At 39.2% G+C, this 25,516-nt stretch overlaps 1 protein-coding gene across 4 annotated transcripts; it reads left to right on the top strand.

Moving 5' to 3' along the window:
- Positions 1-4,778: 4,778 nt before the first annotated feature.
- LOC103710448 (AUGMIN subunit 8-like) lies at positions 4,779-24,940 on the top strand. 4 transcript variants are annotated; one of them, XM_008796150.6, is made up of 7 exons: positions 4,779-5,218; positions 6,583-8,009; positions 8,444-8,563; positions 10,531-10,647; positions 10,818-10,907; positions 16,001-16,108; positions 21,728-22,081. In XM_008796150.6, the coding sequence occupies exons 2-7, from the start codon at positions 6,666-6,668 to the stop codon at positions 21,791-21,793; spliced, it is 1,845 nt and encodes a 614-aa protein (XP_008794372.4). In that variant the 5' UTR covers positions 4,779-5,218; positions 6,583-6,665; the 3' UTR covers positions 21,794-22,081. The 4 variants fall into 4 exon arrangements, with proteins under 4 accessions (XP_008794372.4, XP_088563814.2, XP_088563815.2 ...); XM_088707688.2 differs by lacking the exon at positions 21,728-22,081 and adding an exon at positions 24,794-24,940 and having other exon boundaries at positions 4,919-5,218; XM_026805939.4 differs by lacking the exon at positions 4,779-5,218 and adding an exon at positions 6,049-6,431.
- The last annotated feature ends 576 nt before the right edge of the window (positions 24,941-25,516 follow it).

The raw sequence follows: 25,516 nt of genomic DNA, 5'->3' as shown, positions 1-25,516 counted from the left end.
GCAGCAAGTAGGTGTCACCCACCCCACCCACACTCTGCTGAATCCAACCAATAATTGTCACTGAATTGCTCTCCAGCACTATAGCGCATGTAGACGATAAGTGTCGGGCATAAGTCAAGCCGGATCAGGCTACTCTCAACTCCGCCTCCGAAATCGAGATGTCAAAGATCTCGCAGCCACCAGCCGAAATCATCCTAGAGTTCGGACCTCTTTTCATTACCACGTTGCCACCACCATTATTGTCACTGCTACAGCTTCCAACGCAATGCTACTACTATTATCATCATCTCCACTATACCATCATTGTCACCAACATTGTCCATGCTGCAAATACCATTGTCTCCACCATTATCCCCATATTTGTTTTGAAATAAAAAATAATTAACTATACCAAAGCCCAGTCATGTGAACATAATTCTATATGTCAGCTTATTAAAGAAGTAACAGTTTTTGCTATTGTTTAGGAAATAAGTGGGATCGTGATATTTAGTTATTTCATTAAGGGTTATTTTATCACCAGCAAGAAATTTCATAATTTTCAAGTTACTTGATGTGGACATTTTGTCACTCAAATTTCTCAGCTAGGGGATCTCGAGTGCTATCCAGGACCCTCCCCACCTCCAAAATAAATAAAAAAATAACAAAGACAGCAGGAACGACACGACCAAGATCGCAAGTTGTTTGGTATTTAGCTTTGTATTGAGTTCTAAATTCTCCAATTTCCTCTAATTATAAAATAAATGACAAAAAAGCTTGTAATTTTTAGTGATTCTTATCACCCGAAAAGTCATGATCACCGAGAATGCTTTTTTTTTTTCCTTTCCAAACTCATGTCAGTTGATTATGATCATAATTACAAACATAAGAAGGGTAAAATAGAATCAAAAACTTCTACAAAAATACCTCAATTTGATGTTATCAACCCACCGGCATTCACAATTAAATCTTCAGTTTCTAATGAGATAAAAAAAGTTAGAACTTCAAGCTACCAAAGATTCATAGGTGAAATGCTAGATCTAAAAAGATGGAGTAAGCATCTAATGTACGTTTTAAAGAGAACAACAATTGCCATTTTAAAACAACAATCCATAATCAATAGGACTTTTCCTCTGAATTTGCCATCCTTGCATTTCTTCATTGCCACCCATACTTTCAGAGGGGCAAATAAACCAGCAGATGCATTAGCAGATTTTGGAGATTCTTGTGATTCTACATCACTTGTTATGCTGCCGCAACACATAAGAATTTTGGTTTGGACAGGCAGAGTTGGCGTTCAATTTTATTATCAAAAAAACAAAAAAACTAGCTTTATGCCTATGATTCAATATTTTGAGATCTCAACACCACTTATTAAGCTATTGAATTTGGATTTAGTTGGGTTTAAGCCTATGGTTGGGCTTCAGTCAACTCATCTGGTTGGATTCTTGGATATATATTCCGTACCCACTACCACGTTGATTTAAGAAGCATTCTCCAATGATTTGTTTGATGCTATAATTGTCGGCGGATAGATACTCCAATGATTTCAGCACATGCCCATCTTGTCCAAAAGTAGTAAAAAAAAAAAAACAAAGATCCATTTGCTTCAGAAAAAAACGTGCCCGCATTCGCCTCCCTCCATCACGTGGCATGGGCATCTCGTGCCACCTGGCTGAGGAGCAGCCCCAGCGCAGCCATGGCCTCGACAACCTTGAGAATGGAGCCAAAGAGGCTTTTTTTTTTGCCTTTTTTTTTCTTCATGAAAAGTGTGAGAGCGTCTGGGCGTGGACAGGTCTGCTACATGTCTGCAAAATACTTTAGTTACGAATTTATGAATTAGAGCACCAAGGCATGTGTGAATAAGACGAAGGCATTTATGGTTCAAGTAAAGAACAAGAATTTGGAATCAGATTAGCAGGCAGTGAGCCTGCTGATGGCAATGGTGGCATACTGGCATCCTGCAGGAAGAATCTTTCAAGGGGGTCAATAATATCCTCGGGCTTCATTGAGATAAATATCAACCGTATTTGAGGATCGATGCATGCTTTTTATTAGAATTATTGTAGGATTATTAATTGATTATGTCGAACTTAATTAGCTCTACTAAACTTCATTTCGATTGATATGTAATTGATTATACTAAACTTAGTCGTTCTTACCAAACTTCGTCAGCCATCTAGTTTTATATAAAGACTGGTCGTGTACATTGCAATAAACAGATAGAAATACAATTCTCTCTTCTCATTCTTCTTTTTTTCATTTTTGTCTAGCTTGCTCAACTTTAAGTCATGTAAGGGCCGCACGTTACCATATTTTTGAGCTTTAATTTCCGGTCTTGCTAACTATGATTTGCTGAATAAAGGAAATGAGGAGGAGAGATTAGACAAAATTAGATAGTAGTGTTGTGTCTGATATGGTGCATTTGCAGTGTGCTCAGTCTTAGCGGCAATTAGGTTGGAATTTTACCCTCTACGTTTATGATATCACTTGCACGAGCATAGCGAAGCTCAAAATCAGATTAGGTTCATAGTTTCATACGATAATTCCAATTCGTGGCAGTCCGTGCAACAAATCCCATTACGGTCAGCGTGGGCCCCGCACGGCTTTCCACGGCTGACCGCTATCTCGGGGATCACAGCCATCGAGGGCCCAGGAGATCGAGCGGTCAGAATCATCCCATCTGTGGGGCCGCTCGCGTTTGGGCCGTCCATGCGGTGGCGCTTTCTGACCATGTGCCTCCATCGAGTGTTGGGTCCCCATTATTAAGTTAATAGGTAATAGATCTTGAAAAAAGAGCTGTTATTAAGTTGTTGTTTGCTTTGTTGCAACGGGAAAGAATGATCTTAACTGGCACCTGGCAATCGTATGTATTGATATTTATGGAAGCTTTTTCTTTCATTTCGTGCAAGTACGACAAGCTGTATGCTCTATGTGGATGTACTTGGCATTAAGTATGCATGTGATGATTCACATGGAGTGAGAGTGAACAAGAGATGGGGACAAAGGGAAAAAATTGCTATGTAGAAGGATTTACAAGCTAGTAAATTTCTAAAGCCTATTTTGATAGCCAAGTATTGTGTTTACTCCTAACTCTCGGCAAGACAAGACATCGATATTATTATATTCTAATTTGTTTTATATCTTTTAAAAAAATTTTTGAACGTGAGCTTATCCATGCAGTTATGCACTCTTCAAATAGAAATCAATTTTCTGATCTGACTTTGTGCTCCGTCCCCTAAAAAGAAGCAATTCAGGGGATCGGAAAAGCCATCAGCCGAAAGCCAAAAAGAAATAAGTAATTGGTGCCAAAAAGAAATAAGTAAAAAAGAAAAAAATTTAGGTTATGTATTGAACTTACTATGTCTGAATTTTTGGATGTGATGTGATTGGCAGCCCCTTTTGACTCTACAATTTCCTTCCTTTTCCTTCTTTCCTAACCTGACTATATATTTGATGGATGCTGAAAACATGCACTTAAAGTTCAAACGCACCCTAAATAACATGTACCAAAAGTCCAAACCACAATAAAATTATTCTAAATGTTTGAATTATTTTCACATCCTTGCACCAATCACTTGAGTAATTATCTAAATGCCATTATTAAGATGCATGGTAAATATGCTAAAAAAATATGTATCAATATGTTCCATGCAATGTTGTAATTTTTCTTATGATTCAAGAATTTGATAGCTTCTAGTTTTGGAATCTATGCATATTCATTTCTCTATTGGAAGTAGGCGAGAAGTCATTCTCGGCACCAAGGAGACACCACATATCATTGCGACAGGCATGGATTGGAGTGGATAACTTCTTGAACAAGTAAAGAGAAAGTACAAATATATAAAAGTAAGTTTAACTAACATTATCATCATTTTTGCAGGGTAAAGAAGTGGAGACAAACTAAATCAAGCCTTGGACATACTAATTATAGGAGCAAAGACAAGAAATCGAGTTACTCTCATATTCTTTTCTTCTAGAACTGGCGCGACTTGCCTAATTAGGTTGCCATTTATCGCAAATATCTCTACCTTGTAATAGTGAAAGAAAAATTAATATGACTACTTTGATCACCATAGGCGGGCTATTATTGAATTCCTTTTCTTTTGTTCCTATCACTAATGTTCTTTGATTATCCAGTATTCTTCGGTGAGTATACTATGACATTTAGATATTCTAGGAAATAACTTTCTCAAATTTCAAGATGTTAAAAAACAATAATATTATCATGTAAACGAAGCTATTTTGCATCTAATACATTTCTTTCCATAAAAGAAATGATAAATTTAGAAAAAAGATCTCATCAAAACCCTAGACAATCAAGCAAATAATAAAGATTGATGTGCTTAAATGGTGAATCTGTGACGAAGAAATTGTGGGGTTCTAAACCTCGTTCACTTAAGTAGTTTGAACAAGTTATACCTCTCTTAAGTTAAAACTTCCGCTGTTAAATAACTCTTTTCTCCTATAATTTTTGAAACCTAGTTGCAAAATTTATATTTGCTATGTGAAAGCAAAACTTTCATGCATATCAAACTTTATTGAAAATCCAACACATAAGGTTGCAAACATTAGAATTTTATAACTGGGATCTAGAGATGCCAAGTAACAGGCCCAAGATTCTAGAGGCATGGCCGAATTTGTTCATCAAAATTATAAGCATACGAACCTTATGTATTGCAAACCAAACTAACCAAAAATGCATCCAATTATATCTCACAATATTGATAATGTTGTGCGCCGCGGCAACTCACATTATATGCGCATGAGTATACCCATAAGAGTCCCAACGACATTTTTCTGAGTGGTTGCTTTTCGATAAATATAAGTAGTCTGAAAAATCTAAATCCTCCCACAATCTCACATATTTGATAATATTTATGAAGTTGTGATATTTCATAATACTTATAAAGTTGTGCGCCGTTCGGAGCAGTGGTTTATTGTAGGAAATCAGAGAAACATGGGGTGGGAGTAGATGGCGTCTCAAAGGTCTCTGAATCGGTATCGGGGGAAAAGTCGATTTATAATTATACAAAAACTATAATATAATAAAAGAAAGAGCGGAAGCCGCGTTCGCTTTTCTTAACTGAATCAAAACCGTCGTCTTTTCCTCTGACACTCAAAGGAAAGAAACCCGAACTTTTTCTTTAATTCCTTGCTGTATATCTTTTTCTTATGGCGGCTCTCCGATTCCGATCGGAGGAGAACTTATTGGAGCAGCGAGTTTAGGGTTTCGGCGGAGGTTGGTAGAAACTCCCCTTGGTTTGTTTTTGTTATAATTTTGTTTTTCTTTCGACGAGATTCTGTTCGATCTCTCGTCGAGAAGGGCAAATCCGTGCACGATTTCCGTGGTCAGATGCGTCCTCCGAATCTTTTATATTTATGCAATACTTCTGGGATTTTGCTGTGCAATTTGTGGTTCAGATTTTTTTTTTTCTTTCAGTATTTGATGTTGGGCACTTCGAAATTTTAAGAAACTGTTGCGTTCCTTGAGCTATTTTTTTTTCGAATTATATGTGGATATTTGATGTCTGTGATTGGTGCAATTGAGTCGGATCTGATGAAAGATTCGGAATTTAAAGAGGAAATCTCTGTTATTTTCCGAAATTTTTAGCTTTGTTGATGGAGAGGAGAACGCGGATTGCCAAGGATCGAATCCATTCTTTCTTTCCTTTGGCTTTTTTTGGTAAATCCATTATTTCTTTCCTCCAAAATCGATGTTTTTCTTGAGATTGATTTGGTGATTCCGTCGTTATGGAAGCATACAAAGTATTTAGGATAAATTCGTAGTAGGTGATTAAAAAAATTCGTTTTTTTTGAGTATTTTTATAGTAATTTTAGTTCTCCTGCACGTGGATCTCCATGGCTCTTCTCAAAACCCTAGGTTCTCCTCATTTTTCCCCAGAAATAGTTAAAAACCTCTCCCGTGCCTCGAATTACGGCCGATCCCCAGGTATAACCGTCGTTGCTGGCTTCTTACCTTGTTTCCGTTTGCTGTTTTACCATACGTAAACCACACCTTCCTCCCTGCCTAAAATTCCCCCCACTCCATTAAATTCCCTTCCTTTCCAGTGCTGAGGGGTTTGGAAGGAACCCACCCGACCATGGCACTCTCGTGACAAGGACAGAAGACAAGCAACCAAAACATCATTTTTTATGCAATAAAGAAATGGGTAGAATACACCATGTCATCCATTGGTTAACGCACCCTCTGCGGTTATCCCGCACCTCCTGCCGAGAGTCCTCGTATGGTCTGGCTCAGAAGTCAGACCCCGCTGCCTTTCTCGTTATCGAACGGCCTCCGGGTGCCCGTCATCCACGTTGCCTGCTGGAAAACCTGGCCCGGTCTGCCTGATTTGGCCTTCTTGCAATGAAATCAGAGTGCCCCCTTCCCGTTGATAGCTGCAAAGCCCAATTTCCCCCTATTCAGATCTCCCTCTCATTATCTTTTATGGGTCTGTGAAGAAGAAAACTCTTTTTTTTTTTTCTGCTTTTCTTTTTTGTGTGTGGTTGTCTCTTCTTCTCTTTCTACCCTTTGTTTTGTAGAGAAATCTTTTTGCTCGATGTTTCAATTCCACGCACTTGAATAGCATCTATTCATGGCAGATTTGAGGATCTGGTGCCGTCACTGCAGACAGGTTGGTTTATGAAGAGTCCATCAATGTGGTTTGGTTTGGAGGGAATTGTCGATGGATGTTTGTAAAACCGAGCATCCAAGGGCTGCGACGCAGCAGAAGACAGCCCAGACGGGAGATACTCCAAGGCCACCGTTGGTCCCTTCTGAGAAGAACAATGCCGCACCGGCCACCCGCAAGCTGCGGACAAGGGAAATTGCTTCGAGGTACAAGTCTGGGATCTCCCCAACTCCTCTTTCAACTCCTACCACTCCAAGGCGGGGCCCATCCCCCAATCCAGGAACTTCACTGCCGAAGAGATCCCAATCAGCAGACAGGAGACGACCCTCTACACCGTCGACAAGGTCCTCTGTGCCGTCATCCCCATTGTCTAGGCCTTCCATACCCTCTTCCCCATCTTCAAGGTCTACCACACCAGTGCGTGATGTGGTGACTGAGATGCATAACACTTCACGGCGGTTGCTCAGCAGCCGGGCTCCTGATGGCTTGTGGCCTTCGATGCGGAGCCTGTCTTCTTCTTTTCAGTCAGAATCTGTTTCAGTTCCTTTCAGTAAGAGAGACAAGGCAGTTACAAGTTTCTCTTCAGATCGCACATTGAAGTCCTCAGCCAATGTGGCAGCAGAGAGGAAGAGGACTCCTTTGAGAGGGAGGAATACCTCCGAGCAATCAGAGAATTCTAAGCCCTTGGAGAATTTGCATGCAAGGGTGATAGATCAGCACCGTTGGCCTGCTATGATTGGTGGGAAAGTGTCTGCAAATGCCTTGTCAAGAAGTGTAGATTTCACTGATGGAGTCAAAAAATCTTGCTCTTCATCAATTTCCTCTCGAGGAATTTCACCAAGGAGAACGCGCACATCTGATAGTGCCGGTAGTGGCCTCCAACAATCATTAAGTGAGGTGGCAAGGCGACTGGCTATTGATGGAAGTGGAAGAGTACAACGCGATATGAGTTTAAGTGTAAATAACCCTTCACATCGTTCAGGAAGATCTTTGTCAACAACACACCCTAGGAGGACTCAGTCGTCACCAATTCAAGCTTTACATCGCCCTTCATCACCGAATAAGGCTTTATCAGCAGCATCCTTAACTACGGGAATGCTGAGTCCATCCCGGTCAAGACCATCATCTCCAGGAATAAGACCATCATCTCCAGGAATGCTGAGTCTATCCCGGTCAAGACCATCATCCCCTGTGTCATCATCTAGCAGCACAACTAGTCGAGCAGGTGTGACATCCTCCATATTTAACTATACTGTTGATATGCGAAAAGGAAAGAAGAATGCAAGCCACATAGAAGATGCCCATCAGCTGCGGTTGCTGTACAATAGGGTCCTGCAGTGGCGCTTTGTCAATGCCCGAGCAGATGAGACTCTATCCATTCAGAAAATGAGGGCAGAGGTAGGGATTTGATGCCTAAGAAATTAAATGCTGGTTTTGTTGCTATACTGATATATGAAAAGATCATGCACATTTCTGGATCTTTTGTTTTAGAGGTTTGCTTGGCATGTGAGATAGCGAACTTCCTTACCACTGGCATTCTTTCCAGAGGGATTTATTTGGAGCAATACATAATGCTGCATGCATGGAGTCACTCCAGTCTGGTTTCTGACATAGTGTTTTTCACCTTGTGTGTAATTTGGATCACATCTGAGCTGATTTCTGTACTAAAAGAACTTACTTATGTGTGCAGTTAGTTAATTAATGTACAGTGATCTATCATTACACTCTTTCATGCACTTTAATTTACCATTGTCACAGTCCAGCTGCAATGGACTTTTTGTTGCCAATTGGCAGGGTAACATGATTATTTTAAATTCCATCTCTTGAAACAGAATATCCTATACAATGTGTGGAATACGACTTCAAAATTGTGTGATTTTGTTATCATGAAGAGGATTGATGTGCAGCACCTGAGGCAAGAAATGAAGTTGGCCATTATTTTGACAGAACAAGTAAGACGAATGGCGACTTATCCAATGTTCTATAACTTAATTTTGGCTGCTGTGTGATGATAATTTTTGTCTGAAGTGTTAGTTATTCCATCATGTTTCCTTACGTAGGATAGAGATTGATAATTTGCCTTCAAAAACTTTAAAAGATCTGAGGAATAGTAAATTTACATCTGACAAACAATCTGAATGTGGATGCAGTTTTCACAATTAATTACCCATGCATTTTGAACCAAAATGCTTGCAATTTTGAAAAACAAAGTAGAAGTTGGTATAAAATAACTACAAGTTGAGAAAAGAAGTAGTTTATATTTGACATGTTTTCATAGATGAGCTTCTGCGCTCTTTTTGATTATTGACTACATCACAACAACCATGCAATGCAAAATGTTTTTAATTCAGATAACATGAATTATTGTCAAAAGAGAAGTGGAAATGTCAGCGATCATGTAGGCCAGTATGTTTCAGTTCATATCAGAATATGTTCCATTGGTAAGTACAAGATCTATCGATGTGGAACTAGTTGACTTAGGGTAATTACTAGCATACCCATATGGGCTAGGCACAATAAAGTGGTGTGCTGTACCGTATTGAATAGAGTAATGACAACCCCTGAATGAAAAGATATACGATCATTATTAGAATTAGGAAGCCTAATTTGTTGAGACGAGATTGCTTATAAGGTTAGTCATTGAATGATGTCATATTTTGAATATTCACAAATGCATCATGCATCCAGAAACATCTCAGATGTACATGTTCATGTTTAGAGCTGGATACATCACAGAAATATAATTCAATATAAAACTGCAACAACTTTGTATTGTTGATATAGTATAATACTTGAGATTCATTATCGACTTACATAACAAGATTTATAGCTGTGCCTGTTACTGAATCCATGCCAACTTCAATGCTTACGGCTTGCTAGATGTTTGTGAGGCAGCTTTCTGAATTTGCTTTGGAACTTGGGCGTGACAGTATTCTTGAATGGCCATTTGGCCTTGAATGATATCGAGCTTGGTCTCAAGCTTTTGTATATAGCCTAATTTCATCATCTTAATGCCGAGGATCTAGTTTATAACTTTATATTAATTCTTATTGTAAATTAATCTTGAATTGGCTAAGGGTCCAATTCCATTCAAATCCATTCATAAGTATCAAAAATCCAATCACAAACACCATAATCAGCTTGTGCTCAGCCCAAATGGACTCATGCTATAGTGTCCCCTAGTCTACCTAGGCCATGAATTGGGTCCGTTCTGATACCATTTGTAACAACCCATAACTTCACCCAAAAGGGCTATCTGGAAGATGTTATTTGGGTTCCTTGGGTCCATGTAAGTGTCCGAGATCTATCCAGTGCATAGCGGATGTGGGACTAAACACCCGCTTGCATGGGTCGTCACAGATAATCATTATAAAGTAATGCAATTTCTACTGCTAACAACCATTTTTCCTACAAATTTTGTCAATTCACTCCATTTTGTAATACTAGGGAGGTTGAAAGGATCTGGGGCTGTGATGAAGCGTTTTGTCTCCATTCTTACAAATAAAGAGTCTCTAGATTAATCTTGATCCCTCGACCAAATATTTCAGAAGTTTCCTCTGCAAATTGCTACCAAGTAGTGTGAGATCCAAATATGGGCTTTTGTGCCTCAAGCCCAAAAACATGGTTGAAATCTTAAAATATAATGCTAGTATGAATTTGCTAAACCTTCTGGTCAATTTAATAAAAAGGACCAATTTCTCAGAATTGTTTTTAATTGTACATGGGAACATTCAAAACTTGCAGCTAATAATATTTGATTTAAGATTTATGATATTTATAAAATGAATATGAACAACTGGAATACTTCTTACTTGTGGCAATGCTACCCTTTTTTTCTTTTTTATTTATTTGTTTCCTGCACAATGTATCATGACCATAGTCAAATTGAAGCTTTTGCATGAAATTTTATTTGATGTAGATGGCATACCTTGAAAACTGGGCGGCATTGGAAAGAGAATATTGTAGTTCTTTATCAGGGGCAACTGAAGCTTTGAAGGCAAGCACGCTATGCCTTCCAGTTACAGGAGGCACACGGGTATGCGAATATTGATAACGTTAATTTCAGAAAGGCTTTGTGACCTGTTATAATTTCAAATTGTAAATAGTTTTTTCTAATGATTTTTAAGGAAGGTCATTGAATTTATTACTAACAGGTTATTAGTTCAAGCCATGTACCATAATATGTTTATCACCCTGCTTATACAGGCAGACATGCTTTCTATGAAGAATGCTGTTAGTTCAGCAGTTGATGTCATGCAAACCATGGGATCGTCTATCTGTTATTTGCTTTCAAAGGTGAGATTTAATACATCATGCCACTTAAGTCCAAATGCATTGTTTCTGTTCTTTCCCTTGCTTTAGAACCTTCAATAGAACCAATAAGGTCCTTCTGCGAATCCTCAGAAGATTGTATTGAGTTGTTTGATTATTTATGTAAATAATTTTATTAAGGAAACAATTAAGCAATAAACACTGTAGTTAAATAAATTAAGAAAATGAAGTGTGTTTTGATAGTGGTGATAGGAATTTGTGCTATGTAGCATATTGCTTCTTACCTAATGCATTAATTGTTGAGCTATATAATATTGTGTACAGTGCATCATATAGTATCCATTTATATTATTTATCTTGAGTGTATATAGTCCACAAATGATCAATGCCATTAGTTATTAGGACCAAGAATCACTGTGTTGGTAGTGGGGCCCGTACCAGTTGCCCTGTGGCACGGTTCGGTGGGCTACTGGGCCATTCCATGCTGGGCCTGTACTGACACAGCAAAGCCGGAGGATGGTGGGGGAGAGGGAGAACGGGAGAAAGGAAGAGAGAAGGTGGGGGGGGGGGGGAGGGGAAGGAGGGAGAAAGAGGAGGAAGGGAGGGAGAAGGCTAGGGAGGGGCGTGGAGCGGCATAGGAATGGCTTCACCCTCCGGTTTCCCTATTTCGTTTCGAAATAGGAGTCCCGGAGGGGGCCATTTTTTATTTTTAAAAAATTAAGTGAAGTCGGCAACCTCTATGCTCACTTCACTTATTTTTTTTCAAAAATAAAAAAGGAGCTCCTTTCGGGACCTCTGTTTTGAACGAAACAGGAGAACCAGAGGGCAAAGCCCTTCCTCCACCCTCTCGCGCCCCTCCCTGACCATCCGCCAGCCACCATCATCCTTCTCCCTCTCTCTCTCCCTCCTTTCATCTCCCTCTCTCTCCCTCCCCCTCTCTTTCTTTCTCCCTCGGTTTCTTGATGTGAAGGTCGGAATCATCCTGGTTGGCTACTAGTACGGCTCGGTATGCACCGAACCAGGCTGTTTAGGACGATACCACTGACTTTGATTAAGACTTTTCTTTTGTCTACAAAGGGATAAATTTTTAATATTATTTATTGGATGATTCATTGATTGATTTTTTGTAGTGATTGTTTGTTCTTTCAATTGATGAATCACTTAATTCTGTGGCATTAATTTCACTGGTCGTGTCACTTGCATTTTAGAGTGTTCTTTCTTATTTGCTACAATAGAATTGATTTGATGTATTATAAGCTATTAGTTGAACTTCACTTTTATTTAATGAAATTCCCAAATAACAAGCAAATGTAAAGAATGAACTTGTTACGTTGACTAAAGTGGGGATGGCATTTTATCTAGCACCATAAAGATGATTGAGACTACAAACTCAGACGACATTAATGTCAAGGCATATTTCTCTAACTCCTTACCTCAGGCAACTGGGAGAAAGAATCAGGTCTGTGGAGTCTAATAGTGGACTGGGAGCAGCGAAGTCGTCTGGTTTTTGCTTATATGGCCAAACTTGTAACCCATTTACTTTAAGCCAAGCATTTTAAAATTGGAGACTAACATCCTCTTAGTGGATGACGAATACCAAAATGATAGAGATCCTGGTTAATCTTGGCCAAGATGGGAAGTTGGGACAAATAGGGAAGGACCGAGATATTTCAAGATCTCCGCAGATGTTAAGGTGAACCAAGATCTGGAATCCTGGCTAATACAGCTATCCTGATTCTAACTACCATTTTCGACATTGATTTGAATGTCTAGTATTATAAAAAAGACTACTAAAACTGAGCAAGACATATTGGCCAAGGCCAATATTTTGATTTCATATTGACTGATATATCAGGATATAACAGTTATATAGGCTGAGATAATAAGGGCCAAGATATCAATTATACCTAGACAACTTGGCCGACATGAAAACCTTGGTTCAAACCATGAGTATGATTAGCTAATGCCAAGATGAAGGTAAGCAATTGAAATTTTGTTTGACTCTTTGCATCCATTTGAAAAAATGGGCTAGTTAACTTGCGCTTCTTAGCTGCAATTATTTTGGCTTGTTGATCTTTCAAACTTCACTAGTTACTTTTTTAAATTTTTAGTTTAAGATAGCATGAACAATGAAAATAGTGAACTTATACAGAATTTAAATAAATGTGGAAACGATACATATGAAGAAAAACATGATTAAAACTAGCTTATTATTTTCTATTTATACCTATACTTTGAGAACAAATATGTTATATATTAAAAGAGATAGACTACTCTCCTTTTGGTAGGTTTCAACCTTTGATTCCATCAGGGCAGAATCGATGACGGGCATGTAAATTGAGGATGCATATTATTTGTCATGATCTATAACATTTAAAGTACTTTTTAAATCCAGAAGACATTTTGAAGGTCATTTACCTACGCATCAAGTGGACAGAAAATGGACAACATTAATGGTGCTTGTTATCAGCATCATTCAACCGTTTTCCCTTCAAATGTGTTGGTGGCTATAAAGCATGATTCAAAGTTGAGAAGATCTTGTGGAAGGATTGATCAAATCTTATGGTTGATTTTCAGCCTTAATGTCAAATATCCAAACTTGGTCCAAATTCCTAGGCTAGGCAAATTTAGGCAAGGGATGGTCATGCTGTGAAATTTATATGGCCAGTCGGTGAAGCTCATACAACCAAGAAACAACCCTCCAAAGTCCCCCTAGACTTGCCGAGAGTCTAGATGAAAGGGTAATATTATGACATTTGATATAAGAAGTTATATTCATTTCAAACACAAGTAAGCCGTAGAGCCATAGAATGTACTATGCATGATTCACTGTACTGGATTGTACCGTCCTGTAACTGGGCAAATACCATGCTGTACAGATAGCAAATTGGTCCTCAATATGGGGGGTCTGTTGAGTGCGCATACCATGAATCTACCTGTACCGACATCATACCAGCATGTGCTAGTATGGTACTAAAACCGGTATTGCAAACCTTGATACCATGAAGCCCCAAATGGTACTATTGATGCTATAATGTTAAAATGGGTGACACCACAAAATTTTGCATCCACACCTTTGATTATGAACTACACATTTTAAAGCATATGAATTAAAATTTAATTTAACTGATTTGGTGCTCCAAAACCATAAATCCTATCAAAACATTTTGATGAGCCATAAAACTATTTGCTAGATGCATAGGTAAATGACCTTCAAAATATGCCATTTTTGGCTTCTAGTTATATGTTGTAGTTCATGAGCGATGCACTCAATTTAGAGCACTATCATGATTTTGCACAAGCAGGTTTAAGGCTTCAGTCCTGCCGGAAGGAGAGTAGTCTATCTCATAACATACTATATTTCTGGCATATTCTTTGTTACAAGTCATAATTAGGCTCCAGCCCTGCTGAATGGAGGATAATCTATTTCATAATATAATACATAATATATTTGGGGCATATTCTCTCTTACAATTGAGTCTTACTGGAAGGAGAATAGCCATCTGATAACATAATATATTTTTGGCATACTCTGTTACAAATCAGAATTTCAGTTTCAGCCCATATCCAGGTAACACTAGTTACACTATTGAAGTCATGCTCAAGAGGAGTTGAGTTTAATATGACATATATCAGGCCTTTTGTCAGTCAAATTCATAAATCCATGTTGACCATTATGTATAATGCATGCATTGTTTCTAGTGAAAGATGGTTGGGCTTTGCCAACTTCTCTCTCTTTCTAAAAAAATACATGTGTTGGTAGATTAAGTGACAGTTTTGCTTTGAACGTGGGCGTATATACAATAGGGAATCTTTTATTTTACCTTGGGTAGATTTATAATAACAAACAGATGAGCATGTAACCATTATGTTTATGCTTGTAAGCACGTCATGGACAGTGCTGTTGTCCTTTAAAAGTGCTTAAGGACTCCTGTAATTGTTGATATGTTTATGGAATTATGAATGTGAAATCTTTGTAACTATGCAACAAAAATGGCAAACTGAAAAAATAATATTAATTAGAATGCTTCACTTGATATATTTTGGAAGGTAATTGAGGAATTTGTGAGTTATTTAGTTGCCTTTACAATTGGCATCATTGGAGAGCATTAGATACCCTTACCTTGACATCACTGGAGAGCATTTTCAGTTCAGATGCTGCTCCCCATTTATGATGGAACATTTAAAGTGACTGATTCTTTAAACACATCAAGCACTAGCTTTGAGGACTTCGGTCTTGATGTTGGTGTGTTATTGTGCAACAAAATTGGCAGAGAGAACAGTCTGGCTATTCTGGACCTGATTTTTTTAAAACTGTTTTCTGGTTGGGGTGGGGAATGAGGGGTTTGATGATTAACTTGATTACCTCTACCTTTGGCTTTGTTAGAGGGCGCTGTTAGTTCAGATGGTGATCCCCGTGTCAGAGGAATTTCCAACTTGATTATTTCTTTTTTTTTTTGGAGCAAAACAGTGGGAGAAACCACCATGACATTTCGTCTCGTTAGAGATGAAATGGCGCAAAAGAAAAAGGAAAAAAGAAAAACAGAAAGAAAATGAAGGACAAATAAAAAAAGAGATGCATAGAAAAGGGTTATGAGCTTTCAGTTTATTCTGGAAAGTTTATCAATTTCTTAGCATAAGAGGATGGAAAGTTAGCCAAAGGTTATGGAGGCACCTAGAAACGTCTCCATCATCTTATGCTATCAGATGTTTAGATTAATGAATTGCAACTATGCTTCAATTTTTAACTAAGCAAAATATGCATTACTCCCTTACTGATATGATTATGACTCACTGAGGGCTAAATGTTAGGAATGATATGCCCTTATACATTTGCTTACAGATTGGACATTCCTGTTTAGTAGTTGCTGGTTTAATTTTGACATGCTCTAGGTGATCTGAATGACATGGTGAATGACTCTGATGGCACTTGACTTGAGAAGATGAATATCCAATGTGCCTAATTTTGGAATAGCTAAAGAAGTTTCTAAGTTATTCGCTTAAAATTTCTTTCTTTTTTAAATGTGAAATCATAAGCCATTGAATCATAGCTGGATTCTGGAGCTGTTTTTTAAGTCTGAACATTGACTCATGACCTGAGGCTAAATGTTTTGCAGGTAGAGGGTACAAAAGCTCTGGTTTCTGAATTATCAGGTGTTGCAACCAAAGAAAGAGCGATGCTTGATGCATGTAGAGAATTATTAGCTTCAGCTGCAGCCATGCAGGTATATAACAAGAAATGCTCATAATGCACACAAAAAACACATATTAAATTAATTATACTGGAAGATAACACAATCACAGATACATTCCTGTATTAGCTACCATTCTGTTATTGGATGCACAGTGCGCAAGCTATATCAATATCTTCTTTGTTTTATGTATTCTTATTCAATATCTACAAAGCAATTTTCTGTTATTTTAGTCACTCACAGTGCACTAGCATTGTTAACTCACTAATGCTGACTCCCATAGCAACAAGCATTCTCTTTATTTATGGTTAGAGTAGTAGGATCATGTCATTTAGGAGGGCTGGAGAAAGGATCAGAACATAATGTGCATAAGTTCCTATAAACAAATTATTCTTATTAACCTCATTCTAGTTTACAAAGGCAAACGTGAATCTGTTTACTAATGAAACAACATGAACAATATTGATCATAAGATTTTCTAAAGCATGTCCCTTCCCAACACGTGGTTGATGCTTTTTGAAACTGCCTTCTCGAAAGGGATTTTAATTTAATCATCTTGATGCCAAAGTAAGTCCATTCTTTAAGCCAATGGCCTCTGGCTTATCTAGAATTGAGTTTACACCCAGGAAAGCTGTTCTTGAGTTGCAAATTTAAGGCGTTTTGCCACATCACTGTTTCTTATAATTTCCCAATATCAAAAGGGAATTAAGAGAGCGACCACTAAGGCTATCATAACCCAGCAATTTGGTGTTGCCCTCCATTTTGTTTTTAGATGCAACATTTGTCAAATGGGGATTGGTGACGATCTCTTGAGTATTCAGTGTGACTTGAATTAGGTGCTTTCAGTTCCCTTTTTTTAGGTGCTACTTTATTCTGTACTGCTGTTGATTATTCTATGTATATATATGAGAGACTGGCTGCTATTTGTGAGGAAGAAAGGGATCCTGGTGTTAATTAGGCCACACACTCCCTTGGAAAGTGAGAAAGGGGTTCCAGCAATTAATTAGGTGGAGAAAGGGATTCACAACAGTTTTTTCAGAGGGACAATAATTTGAGCCAAGCAAAGGAGCATGCAGCTGATTTTTAAGGTGACAAGGATGCATCTGAGAGGAAGGAGGGGGGGGGGGGGGGGTGATATTTCTTATTGTATTAAGGTTAGTTAAAAGGTGTCATTAAGATGAAGTAAGAACATCTGTTCACCTTGACCACACTTCTTGTTGATACACCTTTGAGAGTGCTGTTTAAAAACCCTTTGGCTTAACAAAAAGGGGGCATGGTTCTACTACTATCAAAATTGGACCTTCTTTGCTATCCCGTTTTTGTTGATTTTGCTTGAACAACAGCTAAGAATATGCCCTTGCAGATCATGATTCTGTGGAGATTCTTATGTGTGGACTCTGAAAGTAGCTTCAGATCAATGGATTATATTTGAATCTGAATGGAAGTCAAGATCTGAAACTTACTGTTGATTATTGCGTGACCGATCTATGCTGGTCTTCCATTGTGAGTTTACATATATCGAGGACCATGGTATGCTGAACCAAACCGGTGCTGACAGGCACCGGTACGGTACAACATATAAAATTGGTACAAGTCGGTATCGGTACGACCGGCCCGGTTCGCATCGACCCAAGCGCATTTTCCCGCGTGCGGGCTGGCAGCCCGCGTAGGGCATTTAATGCCACAGAGTAATGCCAACGCGTCCGCGCGTGGATGTGTAGTTAGTTTTTGGGAATCGCGCGCGGATGCGCGAGTGGAGAATCGCGCGTGATTCCCCGCCAGGGAACTGCGCACGTGGCCGGTTCCCCAGCAGGGAATTGTGCCCGCATGCGGTTCCCCGCACAGGGCCGCGCGCCCATGCGGGCTGGCAGTCCGCGTGGGCCATTTAATGCCACAATTGCCACTCTGTAGAATTTAGCGTGTCCGCGCGCATCCGCGTTTGCGCGCGCGTCTCCGGTTTGGTACCGGTGCCTACCGGTACGTCGGTATGGTTGATCTGGCGAACCTTGTCAAGGATAAAAGCCTCTCCTTCAGCAACTTTTCCAGTTTACTATGTTTTCATCAAAATCCTTGTTTTCAAACATTTGAGGCATGTTCAGGAGAGGCATACTATGTGGCACAACAAACAACGTAGCTTTTTCATTAGTGAAACCCCTATCACCAAACGGCAGAGAATGCCCTCTTTGAAAAGGAAAACACATGCCCATATATGTACCGGAAAATTCAAAAAAATCAAGGAGCAGTACCATATTGGTAGTCACTCGATATGATACAACTCTTGGTATGGGGGCTTTACACCTCAATATATCTTAGTACAATGAGCCAAAAAAAAAGGGTACTTAGTGGAGTTGATATATCTTGATATGGTGCAATAGAAGCCCAGTTCCCCAAGGTGTTTACAAGCCCTGTTGTACTAGCTCATGGCTGGTTTGGGTCGGTACTGTGATATTTCAACCCTTGATGTCTACACCAGTTGATCTGACAATCAAAGAAAGTGGGTCTTACAAATAAATGTCTTCTCTGTTCCTCTATGCAATCCCCCATCCACATATTTTCACAATTCAGATGTTTCTAGGGTTATCCTAATCTTGAGAGACCTAGAACTGTGACATCTTGAACCGAGCTGAACCGCATGGTCCACCCCATACCGAACCGAACTAGAACGGAATTGGCACGGTTCGGCTGGTATTTCCGAGAAAGGCCGCGAACCACTCCAAAACGGATGGTTCGGAGCGGAACCGGAGCGAACCGAGCGGTTTGCACTAGTTTGAATCGGTTCGGCACTCCCCTCTTTCCATAATAGAGTGGCTTGAGAAGGCTCGAGGCCTTCTCAGGTATTTCTTTACTTTCGTTTTCAAACCATTTCACCAAAAACTTTGTGATTTCAACGCTTAAAGGATGATCCAACCAAAACAAGGTAAGGCAACACTCCCCCACCTCATTTCTTTTTTCTTTTTTTTTTCAACGTCGGAAAATGCCGAAAAAATTGAAAAATTAGGAGAGGTCATGCAATTTTTTTTAATTTTGGCAGGATTTCATAAAATATTGTAGATCTATGGATGATCTACAAAATGAGGCTAAAATCTTTAATTTTCATTAAATCTATAATTTTTTAAGTTAAGAAATATATTTTTGGATTAAAAATTTAAAAATAAAATAAAATTTAAAAAATGACTGTAAAATTAGAAGCTTGTTTAGGGGTATGGAAGCTACTTTTAATTTAAATTTGGTGTCCGTCTATTCAAATTTGGATGCGACCATACGTAGAGCGACCTAGGTCCAAATTTGAATAAAATTGAGAAATAAGTAGCCTTTAATGGAAGAGCAGCGATGTCAGTTATGGTGATTATGGATTCAGTGGCTAGGGAGGGAGTGGAGAATATGAGACCATAATTTATGAGACAACCACAGGGTGGTCTTTGATTCATCAGTGAGTGCCAGTTATGCATGCCACACAGGATAGAGACCACGGTGCATAAGCTGGTATAGCCTACAAGGATATGATTGCATAAGACATGAGCTCCTCGAGGTCGTTAAGAAGAACACGATGCAGTTGCAGATGACTTCGCACGTGGGGTAGGTTCCATAGACGTATTCCGAATCATATGCTAATCCTATTATCCACAAGCACAAACAACTTATGACTCATACGGATATGAATATGGTGTGTCTGAGGCATCATCTTTCAATGGCTACTATCCTATGCAGTCCGGAGCATCTTACGGATCGGTTTTTGCTGCCAGCATATTCGAATGGATCTCTCCATAACCGTATTATCAGCCAGAGAACACAAGCCAAAGCTTCAGTGAGAGATCCGAGATCAATTATAATGCAGACCACATATCCGGGATGAGCGTAAAGACTACAACACTGCTTGGTTAGAGGGGTGGGTTGATGTGCTCTTGATTATGGTAATGATCCTGACATCTACGAGAGACATCGCTAATCGATGAGATTCTAGATGCCAATATATATGTTGTACTTCAAATACATATAATTGGTTGTATTATTGTATGTTTTGTATCTCGCTAATTGATTTTAGGATATTTCATATTGCTTCTCCTGGCATGTGAAGCCAGGTCGCTGGCTTTTTTCTTTACATTTGGTTTTGGCCTAATGCTAATGCAAAAGATTAGGGGTAGCAAACCTAATGACACAGATTTGCCAAGTTTTACCTACCTAAGGTAGCATTGTTTCAGAGCAATGCTACGGTAATGTAAAAAAATCACTCAAAAATATCAAGAAGCACCATTTAGGATATGCTGGAGTGATAGAAACATAAAAAAACATTAAGAAACATCAGACTTAAAATCATTCAAAAAACCAAAAAAATTGATTACTTTTCATTAAAACTTAAAAAAATTGAAAACAAAATACGACATGCTGATTAGGAATCAGCACGCTACTGTGTACTGTGTCGGTATGTTATTGGTTTGGTCCCGTGTACGGAACCGATAGCCAACCGGGATGGATCCCTGTACTGATTCTAACCGTGCCAAGAATTGATGAGAGATAAAGCTAGTCTCTTAATCCTTTTCTATCTCCATATAAGAAAAGGGTGTATGTCATCTGGATTATTGGTGCAAGACACAAAACATCCATAGAAGCCAATTCCAGATGTACAAAATCAGCCTACATATTCCGTTTCTCCTTGTAATTTTGCTTGACAAATTCTAGCGAGTTCTAAAATATAGATTGGAGTGGATGTCCTGGCATAATTCTCTTGAGCTTTTGTTACCATGTAGGATGATTTTCAGTAAGAAAATCATGAGGATTTAGAGCATTCAGTGACAACTGCCATTCAGAGCCAAAGCATATGAGTGCAACCAAGGCAGGACCAACCACCTTGTCCTGGCATAATTCCTTATAGTTTCTGTTAGGAAATCATGATTCAGAGCATGCAATAAGTGACATCTGCAATTCAGAGCCAAAGCTTATGAGTGTAAACCAAGGTATAACCAACCGCTCCTCCAGACCTCCTCTATATGCTCTTTGGTGGATGGTGGTGCTCACCTTGTTCTCTAAAAACATTTTCCCTTTAGCAATCAGATTTCCATTCAAGATGTCTTTGATCGAGGTCCCATGAATATACTTTGCGGGGTTATCAAGCCTACCAGACCCTAGACACTGCTTCAGAAATAATAGATATAAGGCTCATAGTCATTTGATCCTTATTTTTGTCTGCTTCCATTTTAGTAATAAATACAGCAAAATAGACAGTTCACATGTTATACATCCATCCCCTTATGATGTTTTTTTTTAATTCAGAGAAGATCGAACTTTGATAAGTTCTTACAATTTTTGAAAGAAAATAATTCTGAATCATACTAAAAATTCATTTATATGATTTTCATTGATTTAAAATGGAAAGCGGCACTTCAGCTCAGGAAATTTGGCTTTTTAAGGTTTTAAGCATTTTAGACATCCTCCATGTTGTGCTCTGCTGTTTTGGGTCCTACGAGAGTCCATATCTATGCCTTCTAATTGGGAAAAAAAAGAAGTCAGCCTCACTTACTAGTCATGTGATTTGAATATTGTGTTCACACCACCATCCCATGGATGAAGTCATATGCTTATGCATGTTTATGCACACACACTCGATACATGCACATGAAAATAGGAAATATCAGTTGATGATCTTCCAAAAAGCAGGTGCAGGAGGCCAGCCTTAGAACACATCTCATACAGTTGAGACAGGATGCATGGAAGCTGGAGTAGCAAGTCAGTTAAGCAACCTCCGATGATGATCAGAGCCCAGTGCTCTCTGTGGCTAACAACTTACTATTGGTACAGATAACATCATCTGTTAGGCTTAGTGAGTGTAAATTTGTTTTCTGTGGTTGGGCACATTTATATCGTTTCTTTCCTTTTTCTTTCTCTTTTTTCCTTGTCTTTTTTTCTCCTTATTCTCTTCTTCTTGCAACAGGCTGAGCTATATTCTTTCCCCATGTAATTTTTTTAATCACTCAAATGGAAAGAAAAAAATGCAGTGAAATGAAAGCTAAAGGGTAAAGGAGTCATGCAGAAGTGCTTGTGTTTTCCCTGCCTACAGTTTGTGACCTTATGATGACCATGATAGCAGCTAGTTGCGAGAATAACTATTCATGTTGCACTTGGCATGTGCACCACGGCAATGAGGTCCTTGGATGATGATTTACGAATAGGTGTCTGGTAACTGGGATCTTGATCTCAGAACATTGTTAGATCCCGAAATTTGAGATAGAACTTTTTTCTTGCATTTAATAACTCGCTGGATTTGTTGCCAAACATGGGGGTTTAGTTGATTGAGTTACCAAATTGGCAGTCCAAGGTCAAAATGAACTTTTCATGTATGCATGACAGGCGTCCCGAAGAATTTTCCTTAGCTGAATACAGCTGCAGGTAACTCCATCAGACCTGGTTGCTTAACTATTAGCATATTTTCAAGGATTTTTTTGATCTTATTGTCGTTGTGGTCGCTGTCGTCATTGTTGCTTTCCCTTTCTTAAAGTGTAAATGGTTTGCAAATGGGTTAGCAGAAAATGCTTGTGTTATTGCTGATTTGAAACCTGAAGGTAGTTCTGCTGTGCGCTTACTTGAGCCTATTTTGATCTTTCTTTCTGTCAAGAAGGGACTGTTGGTACAGGCCAAGTGGGTCATGTTGATTTCTAGCATGATTCAATCTGACTCTTGCCTTTTTTTTTTTTTTCTTTTTTTCTGTTGCTGATTTTGGATGGAGCTACATCTATGCATGATGTCTTGGCAGAATTTGCTATGCTAGCAATACTTATGATCACTTCAACAGAATCTTGCAATTTCTTTGCATGATTAGATGTGAAAGTATTGAAATTGTTGTTGTTGTTGTTTTTTTTATAAAAGAACTTCGCCCTCTGCCTATACCCATTCTATCCTCTCCAGGCAGGAGCTCATGCTCTCGAGCCTGCTTGCTTAAGAGACCAGTCTTTCGTAACGCCTCTAGATCAAATCATACCCCACCGGCCAGGCTGCAACTTCTCGCAGCACTTTTCAGAATACGAGCATCCGGTAGGGAAAGGTGTCTCGATCCCTCCAATGTTCGTGCCCGGAAGAAATTAATACTAGTATTTGAACATTTATGCTTTTATTTTTATTTTTATATATATCAGGATTCTTTCTCTTATGAAAAACTATAAATATTTTAGGATTCTAGAATTAGTTTTAAATCATGACCCTGAAGATTTTCTAAATACATGGGGTTGCATTTTAAATAAAGATTATTCAAGGAGGTATTCACCAAGGAGGATCTTGAGCTTTGATATTTAGACCTAGAATCCTCTGCGGTGTGCAGTTTGCATTGCAGAATGCTGCACAGTGTTTGATGGCTCTATCAAGAGATGGATAGCTATAAACAATGATGGGCATTGTATGTTAGTTATTTTGTTTGATGGTCATTCATCTTCTGTTAGCAGTCATTGAGCATCGTACAACACTGCTGGCACCACAGAGGATCCATGCTCTCATTTTATGTATTGCAATTTCTTATTGACATGTACTCAAAGTGTGGGTTAATCATGAAGCTTGGGGGATCTGTTGATGGTATGGTGGAGAAGAATGCGGTCTCGTGGAATGCAGTGATATCATGCTATGGCCTTCATGGGCAAGCCCGTGAAGCTTTTCAAGGAGATGCTAATGCTCGTGTTGCTCCTTCGGGTCTCGTATTCATGGTTGAAGAGGGCCGTGCACCCTTTTAGCCCTTGACATATGCCCATGGAATTAGGCCCGCGCCTGAGCTCTAATGCTTGCATGGTGGTATCGCCTAGGCCGGCCGAGCTCGGCAAACTTTATGAGTTCATGGGCGCTTGCCAGGGCGCCTTGCTCGGTGATGCCGGGCTTGCTCGATTGGCTTCAGAGAAGCCGTTTATCCTATGAGCAGAGATTGGATGGTTGAAGGAGTAGTGAGCGCCACCAAGATGGTAGCCTGGTGGTAAGGGAGCTTGGACTCCACCCGAGTTGTCTGGGTTCGAAAGCTGCGGACGTCGATTAAATCAAAAAACTGCATGCCCCATACTCGGATGGCTCTATGTGGATATGCTTTTCTTCCATTAGTACTGAGGTGGCGCTGGGATGACGTACTCACACGTAGATTGCCCAGTGAGGTTTTCCACGGGTTGAGGAGGGCACGTGACCCACATCGAACATTTTCTGGTAGAAGAGGGGCTAGTGGAGGGCTGCTACGTAGGTGGGGTTCTGCCCCTCCCCCTCCCCTCCTATTGTACACCAAAAAAAAAAAAAAAAGGAGCAGTGAGCCTGTGAGCGAGAGTAGGATCCTCAAGAACCTTAGGGTGTGTCTAGACTCCCCTAGTGCAACCAAATTAATATCAAAGATTACTCAGAGGCTGATCTTGGTCAGGGATGCTACTAGATTCCACCATTTTAGAGTTGGGGTGTGCTCCTGTGGGGATTACTGTTGATGCTTGAGTGATGCTGTTGTGATCTGGTGAGAAGAATTGTTGTTATCTTAAATGATTCGAGTTTTTTAAGTTCAGGCTGCAGAATGGATATATTCTACTCTGGAAATTTTGCATTTGCCAGTTCTCAAGTCAATGTGCATTATTCAAATTAATAAAAGAATGGTGTTCTCTATTCAATTATATTTATAAATTTTATTTAATTTTATCTTTTCTTTTTGTCTACATGCCCATTTGGTCGTATTTTTTTATATGAATTTTTACCCGACTTATTTTGTCAATCATACTTTAGGTATTCCTCAAACAGCAAAGTAGATCTATGGTCATACTGGAATGAGATGGATCAGTATCAATGTTTCTGAGAGACTTCACAAATGCAGCAGATGTGCTATAAATGATGTAGATAAGGCATAGACAAGGAGCATGTCTGTTGGACTGCATCTCAAAAATCCTATGCCAGGAGCAATTATGTCTGAACTTTAAGAAGCAGGCATCTGTGATAGATCCTGTGTCTTGTCAGCTACTGAGCACAAAAGAAATAGCTAAAACAACAACTACTTCATTTCCAAAGGATGAATGTGGCACCAGTAGAGAAACCTTCCACCCACTGCTGCTGGAAATTTGCAGCCTTCCGGCGGACGGACGTCGAGAATCTAAAACAAGAGCCAAATTGGATTACAAAGAGACTTACATGTTGGTACAAAGAAGAAGCTAACATTTTTGCTTGGGATTATCGAGACTAGTGCTTTAGTAGATTGCCCTGTAAATATCATGACTGCCATACTCCTGTGAAACTTAAAAGTCATGATCAACCATATGAATAATCTGCACCAGTTCATGCGGGGAAGCTGCCGTTGTAAAATTATTGAGATGGTTGTCATACTCATCTGCTCCACATAACTTCATAATGCACACCAACATAACTATGAAATTCACCCTTGCTGAACTGATCTCACATAACAAGCATGCATTTAACTATGCAGACCGAGTTTTGTACCATATGATTGCAAAAGAA

Source organism: Phoenix dactylifera, chromosome 11 (assembly GCF_051530095.1).
Source record: "Phoenix dactylifera cultivar Ajwa chromosome 11, Ajwa_hap1_PhDact_Kaust_v1.1, whole genome shotgun sequence".
In the NCBI taxonomy this organism is placed as follows: Eukaryota; Viridiplantae; Streptophyta; class Magnoliopsida; order Arecales; family Arecaceae; genus Phoenix; species Phoenix dactylifera.
This window is presented reverse-complemented; position numbering and strand designations above follow the sequence as displayed.